This window comes from Notothenia coriiceps, unplaced genomic scaffold, assembly GCF_000735185.1.
Source record: "Notothenia coriiceps isolate Sejong01 unplaced genomic scaffold, NC01 NC01_scaffold00030361, whole genome shotgun sequence".
NCBI classification, from domain to species: Eukaryota; Metazoa; Chordata; class Actinopteri; order Perciformes; family Nototheniidae; genus Notothenia; species Notothenia coriiceps.
The window spans coordinates 12,457-32,957 of record NW_011363062.1 but is presented as its reverse complement, the minus strand read 5'-3'; the positions used below and the strand labels follow the sequence as shown (position 1 = coordinate 32,957).

Genomic DNA, 20,501 nt, shown 5'->3' with positions numbered 1-20,501 from the left:
TTTCCCTCTGCTGAGCTGTGTGATGTACAGCCCGTCAGAGGCCTCACAGTGGGACTCTGACCCCGCTGTCGCACAGGGCCAGGTGGGGTCAGGGTGAGCATGGCTGCCCTCTCCCATCTTAGCTGGGGGTAAAACTTCCTGCTGCCGGCTCTCCACATGAGGCCGTGCCAGTCTCCAACCTTGATAGTTTTGTTTTCCTCTGTCTGAATCACTCTGTTAAATGGAAGGACAAGCAACATTAACTTTTAACATCCTTGACTGCCCTCAGAGGCCTGCTGGAGGGAAAGATAACAGATTGACAAATGGATGCTTTGTAGTTCATTCTGGTGAAAGCTTTTCTAAGAACTGTTAACAAGGGGCAATAAAAGAGTATATTGTATTTTTTTCAAAAAGATACAGAGCGTTTCCTGACCAAGTCATTTAACTTTAAAAAGGAACTCCAGACTCTAGACACATCTTTCTTATACATGATTTATAATATCTTCTCTTCATTTTTATGTTGCATTACAATAATAAAATAACTGATAGGAAAATAGAAATAAAATTGTGCATTTTTTTGTGAATTTCATTTCTATCGTTATATATTAAAATCCACTAAAACACGTGCTTAGATCTGAGAACAAAACAACACTCCCAAAATAAAGTAAGATAAACGGTTGATTTGTTAAAAGCTTAGCCAATTTGTCTAAAATAGGATAAAGGAATAGTTTGAAATTTTTGAAATTTTGTGTCTTGTTTAATTGGCAACATCTCAAATCAGTAATTTACCTTTAAAAAAAACAACGCCACTCTTCTTTTTACACATGAGTAATATTATCTTCTCTTGTATGCACATTTAAATAATTAAATAACTGATTTGAAAATAGAAATCAAACTGTGGCATCAACATTTATGGAATAAATCCAGTTCTCTCTAGCTAAAACTCATCTTTGGAGTGAAGCTGCTTCACACAGTGAGCGGTAAATCATGTCTGAATCTGAGGTTATTGATGTGTGTGTTTCTCTTGCACCAACCCTTCTGTGGTCACACAGGCAAATGTGATGGAAACCCCCGTAATGGAAAGTGTTGAATACGGCGTGTGTCCACCACAGGTAATACATGAGCCACTGCTAATGCGTGAGAGACAGCCTTTGTTTCTCACAGAAACGCCGGGGGGAGGTTTTGTTGTCATGGAAGCTGTCCCTGGGGCTGGGAGTAGTGAGAGGAGGATGGTGGGTAGAAGAGAGAGGGGGGGGGGTTTGACTGTATGTGAACGCTCCTACTATTCCTTTCCCTAAGCACAGCGCCATCAGAATCAACTCCTCCTCCGCTCGCTCATCTCATCTGCTGCTGACACCAGCTTTCCCCTCGCTCTCCACAGTCTCCTGGCTCCTCACCAGCACTGTCTCTCTGAGCTATTCTTCACATTTTCCATTCTGTCACTCACTGGTCCCCATCCTGCGCTCACAAAACACTCAACACTTGGACAGAGAGCAGAAAACTGCGTCATTGAATAAGAGGTCCACATCACCTTGCACTAAAGGAAGGAGGAGAATGACACATCAAGATCTGTAATATATCCTTATAATTAACAAGCCTGATCCATTTCCCCTGGGATGCGTTCAGGTTATTAAAACTTAGTGTTGCATTTTTCGTTACAGAACAAGAGAGGCCAGTAACAGGTCCAGCATTATACGGCTCAATGCTGTCTGAGCAGTATTTAAAACTAGCTAATCTGTGGTCTCTGATGGAGAAGGGGCAGACGTCTGACATGATGCATACAGAACAGAAAAAAAAAAAAAAGACTTGATGTTTGAAGAGTGAAGTCTTTAAAGGTCCCCTATTATACTGTCTTTCATGACTTTATTATAGGTCTCAGATATATACAAAACATGTCTCTGAAGTGTTTGGCTCCAAATACAGAACAGATCACCCATTGTAGCATCCCAAAAAACCCTCTGTTTCAGCCCTGTTTCAAAAGTGCCGATTCTCTGTCTGTTACTTTAGATGAAAATAAGGAGCCACTCCCCACGCCCCTCTGCGAGATATTTGGTTCAAAAGAACTCAATGGTGCTCTAGGAGGAGATTCAGGTGATAAGGTGGGGGGGTTACTCAGGGCCGTCCCCGGCCAACTTGGGGCCCCAAGCGACATTGTGAGATGAGGCCTGCATGATCGGCCTGTAGGGAGGGAAGGCCCTGGGGTTACTAATGGTTACACAAGCCAAATAAATCGTTATGATGATATCATAAAGTAGCCAAAATTTGATCAGCTCATTATCAGACAGGTTTTTATATAAATGGATCAGGACAAAAACTGAGCAAATATTTTTTCCTGAAACTTTCAGAATCTCTTTACACAGAGGGGACACATGTTTATGTATAAAAGACATGAGAAAGTGGATTTTGCACAATAGGTGACCTTTCAGGCCGCAATAAAACATAAGAAGCTGCTTGAATATGAATACTTAACATTATTGCTTTAAAACGTACTTACATTTTTTGTTCATCAAAAATAAGATTACAGGGGCACTGAGTAGATTTGTCAGCAGCAGTTCAGTTAACTCATCTCAAGGAGTACTTTGGAGTCTATGAACACAGTTGTATAATAATGAACATACCCTGACCAGGGTTAGGAGGATGTAATGCAAGAGTTGCATCATGGAAAATGAAGGATTGCTCCCAAAGTCTGTTGCTTTGAATTTAGGAATTATTCTATAGAGTGGAGCAGTGACGCGTCCTAAAACCCGGAAGTAAGCTGCGCATGGATTCCCTCGACAAAAAAGCAATGCAATTTCTCCATAGCATTTTGGAAAATAGCTGGAAATAAGGTCTGTGGTTGACACATATTTAAGAGATTGATCACGTTTTGTTCAGTCGGATAATCTCCACATGTCTACCCTACTTTTATAATTTTCTAATCGTAATTCTAATCGCCAGAAGCAAAATGCTAACGTTATGCTAAACAAACTACAGCAGGGTCGCTGCTTCAACGTCACGCCAACTTAAGATCCATATTCAAAAATACAGCTTCAAAATTGTACAAGTTGAAGCGTTTGTTTTAAAAGTTTGCAGGAGGCAAGTACTTGCTTTCAAGCAGAACACGGAGAAAAACAAACTTAGCGGGAGTGTTTACTGTTTACGTGTTCGGTGTAATGACGTACAACGGCCTCGACAACTTCTGTAGTCCTATTCAGCCATTTGTTAACAACCATCGTTTTTCAGACACGTAAACTCTTCAAAAATCACCAGTGGGGTCACTGCTGACGTATTTAATGTCGTAGGACAAAACGTGATCCGTGTCTTAAATGCTTGTCAACCACAGAACTTATTTCGAGCTATTTTCCAAAATCCTATGGAGAAATTGCATTGCTTTTTTGTCGAGGGAACCGGAAGTAGTAAAATACTAACTTACTTTCGGGTTTTAGGACGCGTCACTGCACCACTCTATTGCCCCAACTATGGAAGTGCAATGCTCAGTCACTTCAGCACTACTGCATGGCTGCAATGCACACTTTATTAATTGCGGCTATTGAAATCACGAATGGTGCATCACTGTTAGTGGAAAGTTTGATTTTGATGAGGGAGAATATGTGGAGACATAGTGGCTAAACATGCAAAAAAAATTACCAGCTGTAATCGGAACTGCAACAGTGCAGTTAAGGGGGATGCAATGTATCTATTTAGCTATCAAACAAACTAAATATATGCATATTACCTATTTTAAACATGTGCAAGTAGCCCTGAGAACCGAGAGGCTAAATACAACTCACCATTTGCGAGAGATTCTGTTTGTTCCATTTGTGCAGTTTTCTCGTGACCATAAAACCTAAGCAATGCAGAATTCGACTCTCAGTATGCGAGAACAGTAATTTTTAGATATGAATGTCTAGTACATTTTTATTGAAGTGAAGGGCTTCTTTCTAGACTCACTAATGATAAATAATTATTACCCATTCAAACAAAGAGAGATTCATAACAGCAGAGACAGGAACATCAATTCCTGCTTGAGTTATAGCCCAGTAGAGTCAGACACAGATTGTCGTTTGTGTGAAACACATTTCCCTTTTTCAGTGGCTCTCTGTTATTCAAACAACACGGCACAGTATACCCACAGCATTGTTCTCACTCTCACTTTCATAACTTTATTATTGTTTATGTTGTCACTGATCTTCCTCAAGTAACATAAGCAGAGAGGTCCTCCCCCTCCCCTGTTAAAGAGGATTATATTCTTTTTTTAAATGAAACAATGACAAAGAAACAATAGTGATTTGAAATTGTGCCAAATATTCAAACTGAGCAGGACATTTTAATATGTAAAAATCAACTTGCCTGTAATCTAAAAGGAGACACTGCTTCGGAATGACATCAAACCTAGTTTTGCATTTTAGAACTTCATTTTTGACAGACCTATACACAATTACCATATGCTAACAAGTTAAACTGAGATGGTGAGCGCGTAAACTTTATAAATGCTTAGCAAAATCATGCAGCTACAGTATGTAATTGTGAGCAGGCTAGCAGACTCGTTATGTACTGCATTCAAACATCGCTGTTCCCAAGGAGCTACGTAGGCCAGTCATAAACATGCAGGCAAACATTTTTTGAAGGTTTATTAATTTACCTCACAATCATTGCAATGATAACTTACGAGAGTTTTTATTCAGTATCTGAGTAATACAAACTGTTGTTTTTAAAACATAAAGAAAGAAATTAATTAATCCGTCATCAAAACAGGACCTTGTTGTCTCTGTACCTAAAACAAGCTTCTCCTCAAATGCATGTCCTTGATCCGTTTTAATTCAGGGTCCCATCTAATTCTTGTCAAATCATTTCTTAGTATTATGCATACATCTTGGCTCAACTCCTGCCAAGCTTCATAATTCATAAAAAAACAAAACAGGCTTTCCAACAAGCAATTCTGTGACAACATGCCTTTTTTTGACGTTGATCAACTTTTGTTCTAACAAAAGACCTACAAAGCTCCAAGCAGCACAGCATCAGAGAAGGCACAGGCTATAAATGATCATCATACAGTTTTCACAATATGCTACAAATGAATAGTGAACACATGATGAATATGCTAATACATTCTACAGTATGGAAGAAATAAAATAATTGAAGCGCGTTTGATGTTTCACATAAACCCTGAGGATAGCTTGAAAAAAGGACTTTCATCTCTCAAAAAGGCCTTCACAAACAATGCACCCGAGCTGGCTATTAGAGATGATGAAGAGACAGAATACTGCAGAGCGGTTTAAAAATGTAGACTCGGAGAACACATCTGGCTCAAAAAATATCTGATAACAAAGCGAATATGATAAGAAGTGAACTTTTCGTTTTAACGCTTGTACCACTGAGGCTTTAGATGTGAAAAGCTCTCAAAAAGGCGTTGTCATACTGTACCTGAACATCAAAGTCGGAGAGATCTGTAAGAGCATTATCTGCTCATTAACAGATACCCAGAGATCACAGACCCTAATAATGAGGATGACAGGCTGGCATTAAGCTGGTTTAACAGCATTATACGTAACAATATTGCGGCCCCCCTGCTCCACTCCAAAAAAATAACACATTAAAGCTCATTTTCTATACAGAGATGAGACTGCTTTTCCCAGAATGCAGTTTTTATAATGAGCTACAGAAGTGAATAGCGACTTGGATTCCCTTAAGTCTTCGATCTCTTTNCGGAAGAAAAAGCAGTTCATTCTTGTCAAGGTTGAGCTTGAGGTGGTGAGCAGACATCCACTGAGAGATGTCCGTCGCACGCATCTCTGCTTGTCTAGCAGACATCTCTCAGTGGATGTCTGCTCACCACCTCAAGCTCAACCTTGACAAGAATGAACTGCTTTTTCTTCCGGGAAAAGATTGTCCCACTCTTGACCTAACAATCAACATCGCCCCCTCTGTTGTTTCCCCGACTGTTGTTTCAGGCTCTCGTCATCTCACGCCTAGACTACTGCAACTCCCTCCTGGCTGGTCTACCTGCATGTGCCATCCGACCTCTGCAGCTCATCCAGAATGCAGCGGCTCGTCTGGTCTTCAACCTTCCTAAATTCTCCCACACCACACCTCTCCTCCGCTCCCTTCACTGGCTTCCAGTAACTGCTAGAATCCACTTCAAGACACTGGTACTTGCGTACCATGCTGTGAATGGTTCGGGCCCTTCCTACATCCAGGACATGGTTAAACCATACACCCCAGCACGTGCACTCCGCTCTGCATCAGCCAAACGACTCGCTGAACCCGCACTGCGAGGGGGACCCAAGTTCCCATCAGCAAAAACACGTCGGTTTGCTATCCTGGCTCCAAAATGGTGGAATGAGCTCCCCATCGACATCAGGACAGCAGAAAGCCTACACATCTTCCGGCACAGACTGAAAACTCATCTCTTTCGACTCCACTTCGAGCAATACAATTTAAAATGTTTTTTAAAAAATAATAATTAACTTAGATACTAACAAAGCACTTATACTAACTAAGCACTTACATACTAACAAAGCACTTATATACTAACAAAGGACTGGCTTATCTAAAGCCAGTTGAGTAGCACTTGAAATGTTTTAGCTCTATGAAACCTAATGTACTTATATGATTCTGTTTTCTTCAAGTTTGTATCTTCTTGGTCGAATGCACTTATTGTAAGTCGCTTTGGATAAAAGCGTCAGTTAAATGAAATATAATGTAATGTAATGAATTCATCCCATGGTCTTGCACACAGCAAACATTTAAAAAAAAAAAAGGTCAAATAGCACCAGTTAGAAATATTCTACTGTACTATAAAACAGGCAATAATAATCATTTTCTCTACTTTGGAGGATTAAATCATCTGTATTTTTGCGCTCACACTGAGGATCACCTCTGAACCAGCTCCCAGCATTCTCCTTGCTTACAGGAGCTCCCTGCAATAATTGATGCAGCCTCTCCATGGTTACCTGCGGGTGTTTTAAAGGCCACACCAGTATCAGGTTCTCTGTGATGGAGGAGTAACGCTGTGGGCACCACCACCCTGATCATACACACTGCACCCGGGTTTACATATTCAGAGTAGCACGAGACCAGACAAAAATTAACAACTGCACATATCCCAACTGTGATGAAAGATATTCAAATATGAACACATAAACTGTAGGTAATATATTTCCTCCAGCTGTGGCTCTGTATCAAAGTTTATTTCTCATGCACATCTTTATTTATAATCAGAGAGAACTCACCTGGCCACAACTTCATTATCTACTTTTACAATGCAGTATGGATCACTGGTTCCAGAGCTTAAAATGACAAGAAAAAGATCATGACAACATGAGATAATTTGCTTAATTTCATTTTACGTTGTCTTTACTTCCTTCAACGTATCAAATTTACAGCAGACAATATAACAGAAACTGGCAATTTAGATCTAGGTTGAACTTTTTTTCTTGTCCAATTAAAATGATACGTTTCTGTTAGACAATGTTAAAGCTGTATATTGTGAGAGATAAGACTTGACCACAGAAGCACATGTCATTCAGAAATTACTTACACGTCTTTGGCCGGGAGGTTCCTGCCCTCGACAATTCTAAAATAGAGAGATGTGTTTCTGGCCATTTTCAGTCGAGTGGTCTAATGGTCCAATCTCCCCTATGTTCCCATACGAGCTCTTATAAATACTGCTCTTCCCCTCCGCAAGTGAGTTTTCTTCATTTCACGGCACCTTCGGCGCGTGACAGCGCACAGCCCACCAGTAGCGCGCGACCCAGGCGCGCATGCAGCAACCAGTCAGTCAGTCAGTCAGTCAGTGAGCACAGCAGGTTGGACAGTCTGTGGTTGAACCCTTTACAGTCTGTGGTTGAACTCTTTACAGTCTGTGGTTGAGCACAGTGGCCACAGTGTGGGCAGCTGGACTGTTTTCCTACTGGTTGCCTTTCAAACCAGCCACATGGTTGAATCGTCGGAAATGTCCATTCTGAAATAAACATGAAAGAATAAACTGCAGCTCTAGAAATTACGTTTTTATACCTCACCTCGTCCACAATCATATTTTAATTGAGGTCATTGCATTTAAAGATGCGCTGTCGTGCTAATTTATAATATCTGTAAATGTATGGTCTTACCTTGAAGGTGTATGTCCTCATGAGCGTCCCTTCTGTGATACAATGAGCCACCTGGTGGACACATTGAGCTACTGCAGGCATCTTTACAGACAGGCATCTTGACAGACAGCAATTGGGGTCCTCTTCTAAATTTGAAAGGAAGCTACATGAGCTACATCCATGCTAATACAAACACTCACTTTTCCTATTTTTTGGGTAACTTTAACCGGTTTTTGTTAACGTACGAACATAGTCATATGTACGTTAGTCTCCTAAAGACAACTTACATACCGGTTTCTGTGATAAAATAGTTAAATTAACCCAAACTGGTAGGATAAATTCAGCCGGCTTTTACATTAGCTGAATGTGTGTACATGTTCATCCATGCAGTTAAGGAGATGGATGTTTATCCCGGGGTCACTGATGGCGATCCTGCAAACCACCAAGAAAGACATTACTACCTGTTATCTGAACTGCAAACCTTAGTTAAAGATTTACCAAGGTAACTTACCTTCAAGGGAGATTTCTTTCAATCAACTCAGATGTCACTTTCAGTCTGAGGGGCGATATAACTACATCTTGATGTTTGTATTTGTTTTCCTCCTTGGCTAGCTCCTTCCAGCAGCGGCTGTCCTACAGCACGCTGGGTGACCTGGCTCTGGCTCTCATCGATGGGACGGTCTATGAGATTGTTCAGGGGCTGCTGGATATTCAGCACCTTACAGAGAAAAATCTGTACACCCAGAGGCAAAAGCTGCACAGTGAACGCCAAGGTGAGTGCTCTACCTTTCTCTCTAGGAAAACATGCTGTTACTGATGATGCCTGCTCCAAGAAGCAAGTGTATGCCTGTACCCTGGATAATAAAATGTATACAAAACGCTGTTCTCCAAATGTAGCTTTATATAATAACAAACATATTTCAGGCAAAAATAATAATCTTGTTTTTTTTCATCCAGGCAATTTGATTCTTTAAAAGCAGTTTAAGCATTGATTTGTAAATCCTTGATAAAGTTATCATGGGGAGAAGTGTGGTCTTATTTTGAAATAAAGGCGAAATGACTGAAGAGTTGTAATCATGATTGGCTGAGTAATGTTGGTGCGTGATTGGTGAGGTTGAGCCAAACACTTTTTAATAAGCCAGCTTTGAAATTGAAATTATGCTTGTATCTCCTTTTTAAGATATTCTTCAATTGCATAAACACATTTCATGAGTTCTGCAGTTGTTCAATTTAGTGACAGATTCTTATTTTTTCTCGGTAAACTGAAGGACAAACAGTATGTTCTTGCTCCATTGTTGTTTTTAACAGCTGATCTTTGTTTGAGTTTTTGACATTTTAGGTCCTCTTGCAGGTTTTGGCTAAAGGACTAGTTTTTCGACAGATATATAAATTAATTTCGAGATTAAACCAGCTTGGAATTTAGTGAAAATCACGAGATGCATGTCAAATTGTGTACCCTCAAATCAAGAACTATGTCAAGTACAAACATGCTTCCATGAACTGGTCCTAAGTGTATCATTTTAATAGTAAATGTTAGTTGTTGTTTCTTTTCGTTTGTAGCATTCAAACAAGACCTTCTACGAAAACACAAGGATGCTCTGCAGACATGCAAGTCTCACAATCTCACGCTTCTGAAATCTAACCAGCAAGCAGAGCTAGAGGTAAGGCATTACCCTGATTCCTCTGAGTACTGAAAGGACTATGATATTTGCTATTTTATGATTGTTTTACTTAGTTTTGTGTTTTGTTATCAGGCTCTGGAAATTCGGGTGCGAGAGGAACAACGGGTGATGGATAAAAAGATTGTAGCAGAAATGGATCAGAAAGTGATAGACCAGCAGAACACCTTGGAGAAGGCGGGAGTCCCTGGATTTTTTATCACCACCAATCCTCAGGTTAATGTCTATACTCAATGCAGATACAAATTATACTACAGTAGTGTAGCATTGAAAACTTGCTCTTTATGATGCAGCAAATGTCCAGCAGATGGTGATACTGTATATGTCCTGACTTACTCTTTTCAACTCTTATGTGTTATTTCAGGAGCTGACAATGCAGATGAATCTACTTGAATTGATCCTCAAGCTTCAACAAAAGGAGTCACAATATTGAACCCCTTGAAAAAGAGGCCTAATTTTGCTAAAAGAGGTGGCTGGAAATGTCATGCAAAGGCCATTGACTACATATGCTCACAGTCCAGTAATTGTGAGATTTAACAATGGCCGACAAATTGCATTGTGCTTTTTAACAACATGTTTATCACTTGTTGTTATAAGGATTGTAATCACCATCAGAACCTGTAGAAGACGACTGGTTCTCGAGGGTGAGATGATTGCGGACCTGGGAAGAGAGCAGTAGCAGGTGGTGAAGAACATCAAATTGTTAAGCACGTATCTGCCATGTCACACATTGTGAAATTAGGAAGTTGGTGTGTTGCAATTCCTTTACAGACCTAGTGTATAGATATTCAAGCCAAATGTTTATGAAGCAGACTGCCAGAAATGATATAGTTGAGCATCAATGTGTAACTTAAGGACACAGAAGTGGCGGCACCTGGGATAATTGATTTGACCTTTCCACAGTGAAACGCTCCATAAGGGCCGGCTGATACCTTTGTATCAAGTGACAGTGTTTTGAACACTTTATTGTTTATTTATTTGAACAGTATTGTAATACAGTTCCTTCATTTTGTTTCTGATATTTTTACAACGTTGCTACCTTATTTCACATAATATATTTGTTTTAATGTTTCTCTTTTTTTAAGTGGCGTTGTTTCTAGGGTGAATTAACCCCCTTCTTATTTATATAGATTTTCTTTTAAGGTCAGTGTTGGCGAAATGATATGATATGCTTATGAACAAAAACAGTATGGATGGTATCAGTAAACACATGTGAGTGTTCATTTGTCCTTACTTAAGTATTTTTTCATAAAACAAATATTTTAAAAGTCACTCATTGTCTTTTGTCTTCTTCTGTAAACATTTCAACAGAGTCAAAGTCTGTTATCGTCAATCTCTTTCAGTAATTTGTGTACAACTGGGTTCCAAATTATTTAACTGGCACCCTGCCACTGCTCACTAATTAATGTAGAGACAATTAAAACGTGCACCTGTTCACCTAGGGAGAAACAGGAAAAAAAAAAAAAAACTGACACAAAACAAGGCCCGGTCTATCCAACTGAGATGGATTCAATCAAATGTGTTGATTTCATCCCACCTGGACTATAATTTCTTCATTATATCCATTAACATCATATGTGAACCATAGGAGGCCCTGCTTGCTGCTGCTAAGGTGACCAGGTCCAACAGCAGGACTCCATTTATACCCTAATGTTCATTTTCTTTATTCTAGTACCTACCAAGTTGAAGATACTTATGATACCATATACAGGCTCCTTTTTTGGTTAAAATACGTATCTATACTAATGTGTCTTTATTGTAGGGCTCCTAGATTTTAATTTGTGTAAATAATCTTTCTTATTATGTTTATGTTATGCACTATGCTTGTATATCAGAATCAGAAACAGGTTTATTACCAGGTAGGTTTACACATACGAAGAATTTGACTTGGTGTTGTGGTGCATACATAAAAGTAAAACAAGAATTAAAAGCACAGGTAGAGAACTAGAAAAATATTTAAAATAGTAAAAAATATAGTAAAATATAAAATAGTATTTACATTGGAATGGAATGGAATGAAATATGGAATACAAATCATGAAAATAAAAACCTACTTGGCAATAAACCTGATTCCTGGTCACTTTAAGTAGGTAAATACAGTTAACAGTAACTTATTACCTATGCTGCCTGACCGTTACATAATTACAGCATAGGATAAACGTGTTTAATATATCTACTGCACATTAGTAGTCAGGGTCCGGGAACCCCCTCTGGGCGGATGTGCTCCCATGCTGCTGTAACACGGGTGGGGCGCAGTGGGGAAGCCCTGTGAGTATAAAGGTGACTGTACCTTTAAGAAGAGCCCAGGCGGTGCATGTTGGGTTTATTCCTCGTCGCACCTTCTGCTCCATCATCAGGCGATGCACCCCGGCAACTTCTCACAGCTCCGGACCTGCAGCACAGATGACAGAGCCTGAACAACAACGGTAAAGTGATGAAAGCATTTCCTATTTTATTAATGACTGTTTTCTTCTTGTAAATGAAATAATTAAGATAATGACACCTGCTCATGGGTGAATTCAGAGTGCGATGTCCCATATCTAAAGCATCCAGGATAGAGGAAGTCTACCGATCCTCTTTAGCGTCCGTTTCCATTTTGTTTTAAATTATTAATTTGGCTTTATAACGACGCCTATTATATTCATCTGCTATTCTCTCCACAGTACATAATGTGGTCATGGATATACTGCAGAGTGTAGACGATTAATGTTGTTTATGGCGGGGGGGATTTATTTCTAGTGGGGAATAAAGCGTTACGTAATTGTAGAGGAGGCGTCCTGTTGTCGCCATATGCCTATCCAGGGCAGGAGTCGGATGATACACCGCTCAGAACAAGAGGATGAATGTGTGGACTCACTGATACAAATACAACCCAAAGACATTGTTGGCAGTCAAACAAGAACCAAACATTACCTGCATCTTCTATTGATTCAGTATTTTAGGCTGTGTCTTTACACATCAGCTCACGGGAAGATGACGTGGACTGGCCTCAGTGATGGCCCTTGCCACGCATGCACCTGCAGGCCACAGTGCCAACATCTAGTTAAGATCGATCATCTAAAGTGTGGTGAACAGCCTGATAGACTAGCCTATGTGTTGGGTTGTAGGATTTTTTTCCTTTTACTTTATTTCATAGCAAAAAGCAATAAACTTCATATGTGAATGAAACACCTAAAGTGGAAAGATTATATTTCTGTGTTTCCTTAAGTGATCTCAAATGTGTAGAATGCACAGTATGTAGGTTAACACAAACACCTGCAGAGGTTTTTCCTGTTCTTCTACAAACCGTTGTGCTTTGTGTTGCAGGTATGTTTGATGGACAGGTCCCAGATCTAATTTGACTGTTTCAAAACCTTCCCGCCCAACTGGCCTCCCTAACTCTGTAGCTATGGCAACTTTTCCGAGAGGCTGCTCCCCAGCAGTGCGCCTTTGTCAGAAACTGAACCGACTCAAGACACTGGATGATGACATGATGGCCACGTCGCTGAAACGCTGCCTCTCCACCCTGGACCTGACTCTGTTGGGAGTCGGGGGCATGGTGGGCTCTGGGCTGTATGTCCTGACAGGAACTGTGGCTAAAGACATGGTTGGGCCCGCTGTCATCATATCCTTCATTTTTGCAGGTTTTGCTTCACTACTGGCCGCATTTTGCTACGCAGAGTTTGGAGCACGCATTCCCAAAACAGGATCTGCCTACATGTTTACCTATGTGTCCGTGGGAGAGATCTGGGCCTTTCTCATTGGTTGGAATGTGATTTTGGAGAACATGATTGGTGGTGCTGCTGTGGCACGTGCCTGGAGTGGCTATCTGGACTCCATTTTTAACCACTCCATCCAGAACTTCACAGAGACACACATCATGCAGTGGAACGTGCCCTTCCTGGCCCATTACCCGGACCTCCTTGCAGCAGGGATTCTCATTCTTGCCTCGTTCTTCATTTCCTTTGGAGTTAAAGTGTCCTCTTACTTAAACCATATATTTTCCGTTATTAGCATGGCTGTCATCATTTTCATCCTGGTATTTGGCTTTATGCTGGCTGAACCAGCCAATTGGAGCGCGAAAGAAGGAGGGTTTGCACCTTTCGGGCTATCTGGAATACTGGCAGGCTCGGCTACGTGCTTCTACGCATTTGTGGGCTTCGATGTAATTGCATCTTCAAGTGAGGAGGCCAAGAACCCACAGAAAGCAGTTCCCATTGCCACTGCCATCTCCCTGGGACTGGCAGCAGCAGCTTACATCCTGGTCTCCACAGTGCTCACACTAATGGTACCCTGGCATTCACTGGACCCAAACTCAGCTCTGGCAGATGCCTTCTTCCGCCGGGGTTACAGTTGGGCTGGAATTATCGTGGCAATTGGTTCCATCTGCGGTGAGTGTCAACTTTTAACGGAGAGGGTAAATTGCTGTTCGATTAGGTGTAATAACCAGTAATAACACACAGAGGGCTCAAGTCTTGCTTTTAAAAGTGCAACCAGGCCTTAGCTAGTTGTCGGAAATGAATGAATGGTTGCCATTTTAGTCAACTCATATATTGAGTCACAGTTCCTGGTATACAAAAGCAGAGCAGCTTAGCCGTGTCATTTTCAGTGAAGCTTCAACATGCCGGGATACTTTCTTTGCCAAGACTTCACATATTTCCTTTTTGTTTTTTATTCACTTAAATCTGGTTGTTCTTGAGTTTAACTTATTTACACATTGCCTAGTTAGACATTTCATCCCACAACAGACAACAACATTTTCTTTGCCATTGTCGCTCAAACAAATGCCTGTGCACAAACGAGTGAATTCCGCATGAAGCATTGTCTGGTATAAGGTCTCACTGGGTTGCATGTTTTGCTGTTGGCTGTCCCTATTTCTACCCTTACCATTAAGACCTGGTAAAAATGATGATTCATTTCTGGAAGTAGTATAGCCTGAACAGTGCTATATTTTGACTACAGTTCTGACATTGACTCTCTCTTTCTATTTCTAGCCATGAATACTGTCCTGCTCTGTAATCTCTTCTCCCTCCCTCGGATTGTGTACGCCATGGCAGACGACGGGTTGTTCTTCTCCTTCTTCGCACGGGTCAATCCTGTCACCAAAGTCCCCGTCAATGCTATCCTGGTGTTCGGGATCCTCATGTCCACCATGGCTCTCATCTTTGACTTGGAGGCCTTGGTTCAGTTCCTGTCCATCGGCACCCTCCTAGCATACACCTTTGTGGCAGCGAGTGTTATTGTGCTGCGCTTCCAGCCCGACAGAATCAGCTCTAAAGGAACCGCTTCCATATCTCCCAACCCACATTCTGAGACCTCCCCTGCCCCCACAGAGTCTCAGACCATCAGGGAGGACAGCGGGGAGCTGAAGCAGTACGAGTCCTTCTCTGACAAACTGCAGCTGGTGGAGAGACAGGTGTCAAGTGAGAAGCGTGGACCGGGTCAGCTGAAGGCTTACTGGGAACCGTACCTCGGCAAGCTGCTGGGGGACTGTGAGCCGGGCGAGGTGGTGGCCTTTTGTGTCCTCACACTGATCGTGAGCTCAGTCTCCCTCTGTATTGTGTTAGAGTTTGGAACCAATCAGCTGCAGCTGCCAATCTGGAGCTTCTCAATGCTGCTGGTGATTTTTATTTTAGCATATCTTCTCAGCCTGACGCTCATCTGGCTTCACGAGCCACAAAGCAAGAGCAAAACATTCCAGGTGAGCTTCCTAGTGGATTTTTCAAAATAAGTTGTGATTAAATACTGTTTTCTTACACTCTGTTTGGTCACAAATAGATTTTATTCAAAGCCAAATTTCATGAAAACTACATAATAAATAATTGGATTATTAATGGTGCTCATTGTTGCACAGGTACCTTTGGTTCCATTGACTCCAGCTGCCAGTATCCTCATCAATGTGTTCCTCATGATGAAGCTCAGCTATCTGACCTGGATACGATTCACAGTATGGATCGCTGTAGGTAAGAAAACACAAAAGATCCGGCAGTGAATGTAGCGGCTGAAGAGAAACATACTCTCCTCAATTGCTTTGTCTCTCAAACACATTCCGCAAAACAAGTATATTTTTTTCTGAACTGAGAACATGATGGATTGATGTGGCACTCTATAAACAACATCCTATTTACACAAGCACTGCCTTGCATGTTGCGTACTTAAGGGGCCTTGGCCTATTATGTACAATGTGTTGGTTCGGTAGCCAATAGAAGCGATGTCACTATGTTACAGAAGTTAACAAAGGAGTCCAATGGATGGTGTTACAGGTAGGGGGGGAGTGTGTGGTGGGGAAACTCCCTCTGGAGTCAAAGATCCTCTGATGTAGATGGTGGTCAGGCAGTGTTAATGCCCTGTCAGTAAGGGGGATCACTGGGGAAACATGATCAGCTGCATTAGCTTAAGCCTTCTCTGGATCAGTAAACCATTTAAAGACTATTGTCAGAAGTCGCAGCAAGTTAATGAGATGCACACGCATGGAAAATTACACTTGACAGGGTCTCAGGCTATGCTCCATCTCTCACAGCGTTTCCCTAGAGAAAGTTGTGGCCACTAAAGGAAAACAAAACTTGGGATTTCTTAATTTGACTTTAGGTAGGGTTAAAAACAAATCATCAATATTTCACTAAAGAGTAAATACAAATTGATATATGTACTGGGTTTTATTGGCTTAAGTAAACATAAAGCCTTTGGCAAACATTGAGGGCTCCAAATACTTGTTTTTATCGTGGGATGGTTGCCCCCTTAAGATGAAATGTTTTAACATTTGTGATGGTATGACTTTTTACATAGGGACTTATTCTGTTCAGAATCATTGTCTAATACTTTGTTTATGACAACAACTCAAGAAACTGTTATATTTCCTTCAGCCTCATGCATTTTTTTTACTTTTTTTATTCGAAAAGCAATGTGTTGTATTCAAGCAGTATACTGGAAGCAGCAGTAAAGCAGACTTTTGTGTTCACTTTACTATCTACTGATGCATCACAAGTAATATAATTATTGAATTGCATTTTTCCTCACATCGTGCAGCCCTAATTGTGACATTAAAGTTCTGTTAAAATCTGTTTTTTACTACACCAATATATATATTTTTGCACAATTGAAATATGAAAGCCATCAACATTTCATAAACCAAATCTTGTATCTCAAGTGGCATAACTTTTTCTCCCTTAGTTCTCACCTGTGTACAGTGTGCCCTGGTTACTCATTATGTTTCCTGCTGTTCTTTCCACAGGTCTGTTTGTGTATTTTGGCTATGGGATCTGGCACAGTAAGGAGGGCAAGCGGGAGCAGCAGCCCGAAGACATGGCCGCCCGGTACGTGGTGCTTCCCAGCGGCAGCCTAGTAGAGACGGTGGAGCCTGTCCAGCCCGAAGGACAAATGGACACCTCTGCACACGACTTCATCAGCCCCACTGCCTCCACAGCTGAGGAGAACGCAGGGAAGAGATGATGTGTGACCAAAACAAAGTCGTTACGTGCTGCCTGGTATTTTCCGTTCGACTCATACGCTTTACTGTACTCGTGTCCTCTCTGTATCTCACTCCCGTGTGACTGGCCCGCCACAGTCTGTACTCGTTGCTTTGCAAATGTAAGCACACCACCGGATGGGATGCACGCTCTCCATGTCTTTGTGAAGCCTATTTGTATATCTTGTAATACTGGAATGTACACTTGAGAGCTTTATTATTCCTGTAAACTATTAGCATCAAATTTGTGTTGTATACATATATCCTTTTAAGATCAGCTGTATTCTAGCAACCATGTCAGTTTGTCAGAATCCACACAGTAATAGGTTATCTATGGTGCTTTCTTTGTGACAAACTTTTAGTTAAGTATACTCAGTGGACGATTTTTACAAATGCTAACACAGATCCGAAGCTGGAAAATCAACACACAACAAAACTGTAATTTAGATATAATTTGAAGCATATTAAGAGTTCATGTGTTGCATGATTTGTTTTCAAGTTAAGCAGAGGAATGCACAGACTTGTGAGATTACATTTTTGCCTTTTTACTCACACTCTAATCCCCAAAGCCTCAGAGAAATGACAGGCTCTTGAGTTTTGGATCCTCTCTGTCCATCTCCTCCTTTTGGTACTCATTAACTCCCCTTTGTATAGTGATTTCTTGCAGATCATTTAATCCTATACCCTCAAATATGTATTTATTTTTCTATTATTACTATTCTATTATTGCTTTTTTTACAAATCTTATTCTGAGTTTTCCTCTTTCTGTGTTTGTTCTATATGTTTTGCATGTACCCCTATTAGTTTCCATCAGTAATGTGTGCTCGCCTCTAAGTGCTTAACTTAATCTCCTAAATCTCGTCCCATGACCCTGCCCGTTCTTGTGTCACTGATATTGTGCAGTCTTTTCTCACGCACATTTGGTTAGCATACCTTTTCCTGACTTTCTCCCATTGGTATGAGATTAGAATTCAAAGCACATATTTATTGAGGTTTGTATTTTTAGATTTTATAACGATTTCCTGAAATAACCTGAAAGATATTAAGATTATTGGATATACAAGGCAAGCACAAACCTACTGAATGGGAATCTTCACAAACAGGGTATAATATTGGTGATCGGGCAGATATTGGTTGTTATTTTATGGGATGGTCTTCTTGTGTCTGAGGCCTATGTAATCCCAGCAGATTTGCATTAGTCCCTGTTGCCAGTCTGCAGTTTGACCTAGATTAGAGAAAGGCACACATGTGAGGACAATATACAGAAAACATTCCCACAGCGTACACTGTCGACATGTGAACGTGAGGCTCTCTTCTTTATCACATAGGTAAAAGTACCTTAAAAGATCCCTAGCAGATGTTATGTTTCTATTCATTCTAGTTTGTGTTTGCATGTGTTGCATAAGAAACCAATGGCCTTAAATGTGTTGTAACCAATGCAGACTGATTTCCAAAGTTAAAGCAATCCCTTGTACTGATTTATTTATTACATTTTTTTGGATAAAAACTGTTAAACATGACTTCATACTTTTTATCAAACCAAAACACAAACTTGGAAGAGAATGTAAACCAGAAGGCATTTTGACATCATTTCAAAGACTTTTGTACAACTTTGCACACTGAAAACTATTGTCTAGTAATTTTAGGTTTTACATTTGCTTTCAATGTTGGGGCCAGTGAAAGATATTGATACTGTGGTGCTTCTTTGAGCTTAACGTTCCCTCACCTCTTTTCTCTGTCTTTTTTGTGTCTGTATAAAAATGCAAAGAAATAAATGTTTTGAAGCAGCATTTACAAAAAATCAGTATTGTGGAATAATCTCACTGCAGTATCGCCTCAGGGAATCGCATTATACAAATGAATACAGACAATTAATTCTGAAAAACTTTAAGGACACAGTGAAACTAAAAGTTTAGTCAAATGTATTTTAGAATAGACATGATTCTTATCAAAGTCAATCAAAGTGTTGAAGTCTTGATTGACCCTTAACCCTTGTGTTATGTTCTCATTAGCACCCTTTGGTAATGTTCGGGTCAAATTGACCCAGGACATATTTCAGGGTTTAAAAAAAATACAGAACTGAATTCAACATGCACAATTCCTTATATATATTGTCTTTAACTCATTCCCCAACAACATAAATAAAATATGTGATTAGTTTTTGAAAATACTCTTTGCTAGATCAAATTTAACAATGGAAGTGTCCATCGTTTTTTGTGATTAAAATGTAATTTATGTTTAAAAAAAATACACCGTAATAAAAACTAGGTTTACATTTTGCTCATGCTTTTCTAGGATACATTTAAATGAAACATCATATAATAATCAAAGCCCTGAAGGAAATAAAGCAATTTAGCAGCAATTGGAACACAAGAACCACACTTCCAAAAGTATTTGGCTGTGAAATATATAGAGAGAATGAAACATTCATATAAATGACATAGAACAGATATAAACACAATGCAAATCAAAACAATTAACAGTCACTATTCATAAAATACAGTATATCCGAAAAATATATTGATGAAGTGACGCTGCAGAACATCATGTGAGTCAACTGCCAAGTCCGTTTAGGAAACACATGATGTACAGAACTTCTTTGTGTGTATAGCACAGATTTACTTGTTGCAGTTGCTACATGTAGTCTGTGTCTTGGAGTCTTTTGAGGGTCCACAGACCTCACAGCTGGCTGTGGGGGTCTTCTTGCGGTCTTCTTGCGGCTGGCTGTGGGGGTCATCCAGCAGCTGGCTCTGAGTCAAGTTCATCTTCCAATTTGCTGTCAAATTCTGAGTTTACCTCCACATTGTCCTCATTTTCAGAAATGTCTTCCTGTTCCACCTCACTCATTCTTCCAATGCATTCCACTCACTCTCATCCATTATTAGCTCCAAGGCTCTCTGAGCAGATTATCTTTTGGCCATTTTGTTGGTAGATAATTGTAGTTCTGCACTACACTGTTACTACACTGAGGTTATGTCTCTGTTCAGTCCCTCCTCCGGCGTGCAGGTGCGAGGGGGACAGTGCGAGAAAATGTAAAATGTTTATACATTTCTGGAAGATCTAAAATGTTTATAATGTTCTAGGACAGTTTTGTGTACACACTACAAAGGGTAAAGATCAAGGGAAAACAGGATCAAACTCTATGCATACAAGTGTGTGTGTGTGTGTGTGTGTGTGTGTGTGTGTGTGTGTGTGTGTGTGTGTGTGTGTGTGTGTGTGTGTGTGTGTGTGTGTGTGTGTGTGTCTTTAGTTTGTGTGTTTCTGTGTGTTTTTCTCTGTCTGTCTGTCCTGGTATTGTATCCGGGTCAGATTGGCCCGAACCTCTTATGA

At 40.5% G+C, this 20,501-nt stretch overlaps 2 protein-coding genes and 1 long non-coding RNA gene across 3 annotated transcripts; 2 read left to right on the top strand and 1 right to left on the bottom strand.

The window, feature by feature from the left end:
- Nucleotides 1–7,158: 7,158 nt before the first annotated feature.
- Nucleotides 7,159–8,156, bottom strand: LOC104959508 (uncharacterized). The gene is made up of 3 exons (XR_799873.1): nt 8,070–8,156; nt 7,499–7,921; nt 7,159–7,247 (listed from the first exon to the last, which is right to left on the bottom strand). It is a non-coding gene; the product is annotated as an uncharacterized lncRNA (long non-coding RNA).
- On the top strand, nt 8,104–10,999 carry dgcr6 (DiGeorge syndrome critical region gene 6). The gene is made up of 5 exons (XM_010787411.1): nt 8,104–8,550; nt 8,661–8,821; nt 9,609–9,709; nt 9,803–9,943; nt 10,092–10,999. The coding sequence occupies exons 1-5, from the start codon at nt 8,423–8,425 to the stop codon at nt 10,158–10,160; spliced, it is 600 nt and encodes a 199-aa protein (XP_010785713.1). The 5' UTR covers nt 8,104–8,422; the 3' UTR covers nt 10,161–10,999.
- Nucleotides 11,000–12,041: 1,042 nt separating this feature from the next.
- On the top strand, nt 12,042–18,955 carry slc7a4 (solute carrier family 7 member 4). Its single transcript, XM_010787410.1, has 5 exons — nt 12,042–12,153; nt 13,034–14,097; nt 14,701–15,407; nt 15,561–15,669; nt 16,938–18,955. The coding sequence occupies exons 2-5, from the start codon at nt 13,116–13,118 to the stop codon at nt 17,153–17,155; spliced, it is 2,016 nt and encodes a 671-aa protein (XP_010785712.1). The 5' UTR covers nt 12,042–12,153; nt 13,034–13,115; the 3' UTR covers nt 17,156–18,955.
- The last annotated feature ends 1,546 nt before the right edge of the window (nt 18,956–20,501 follow it).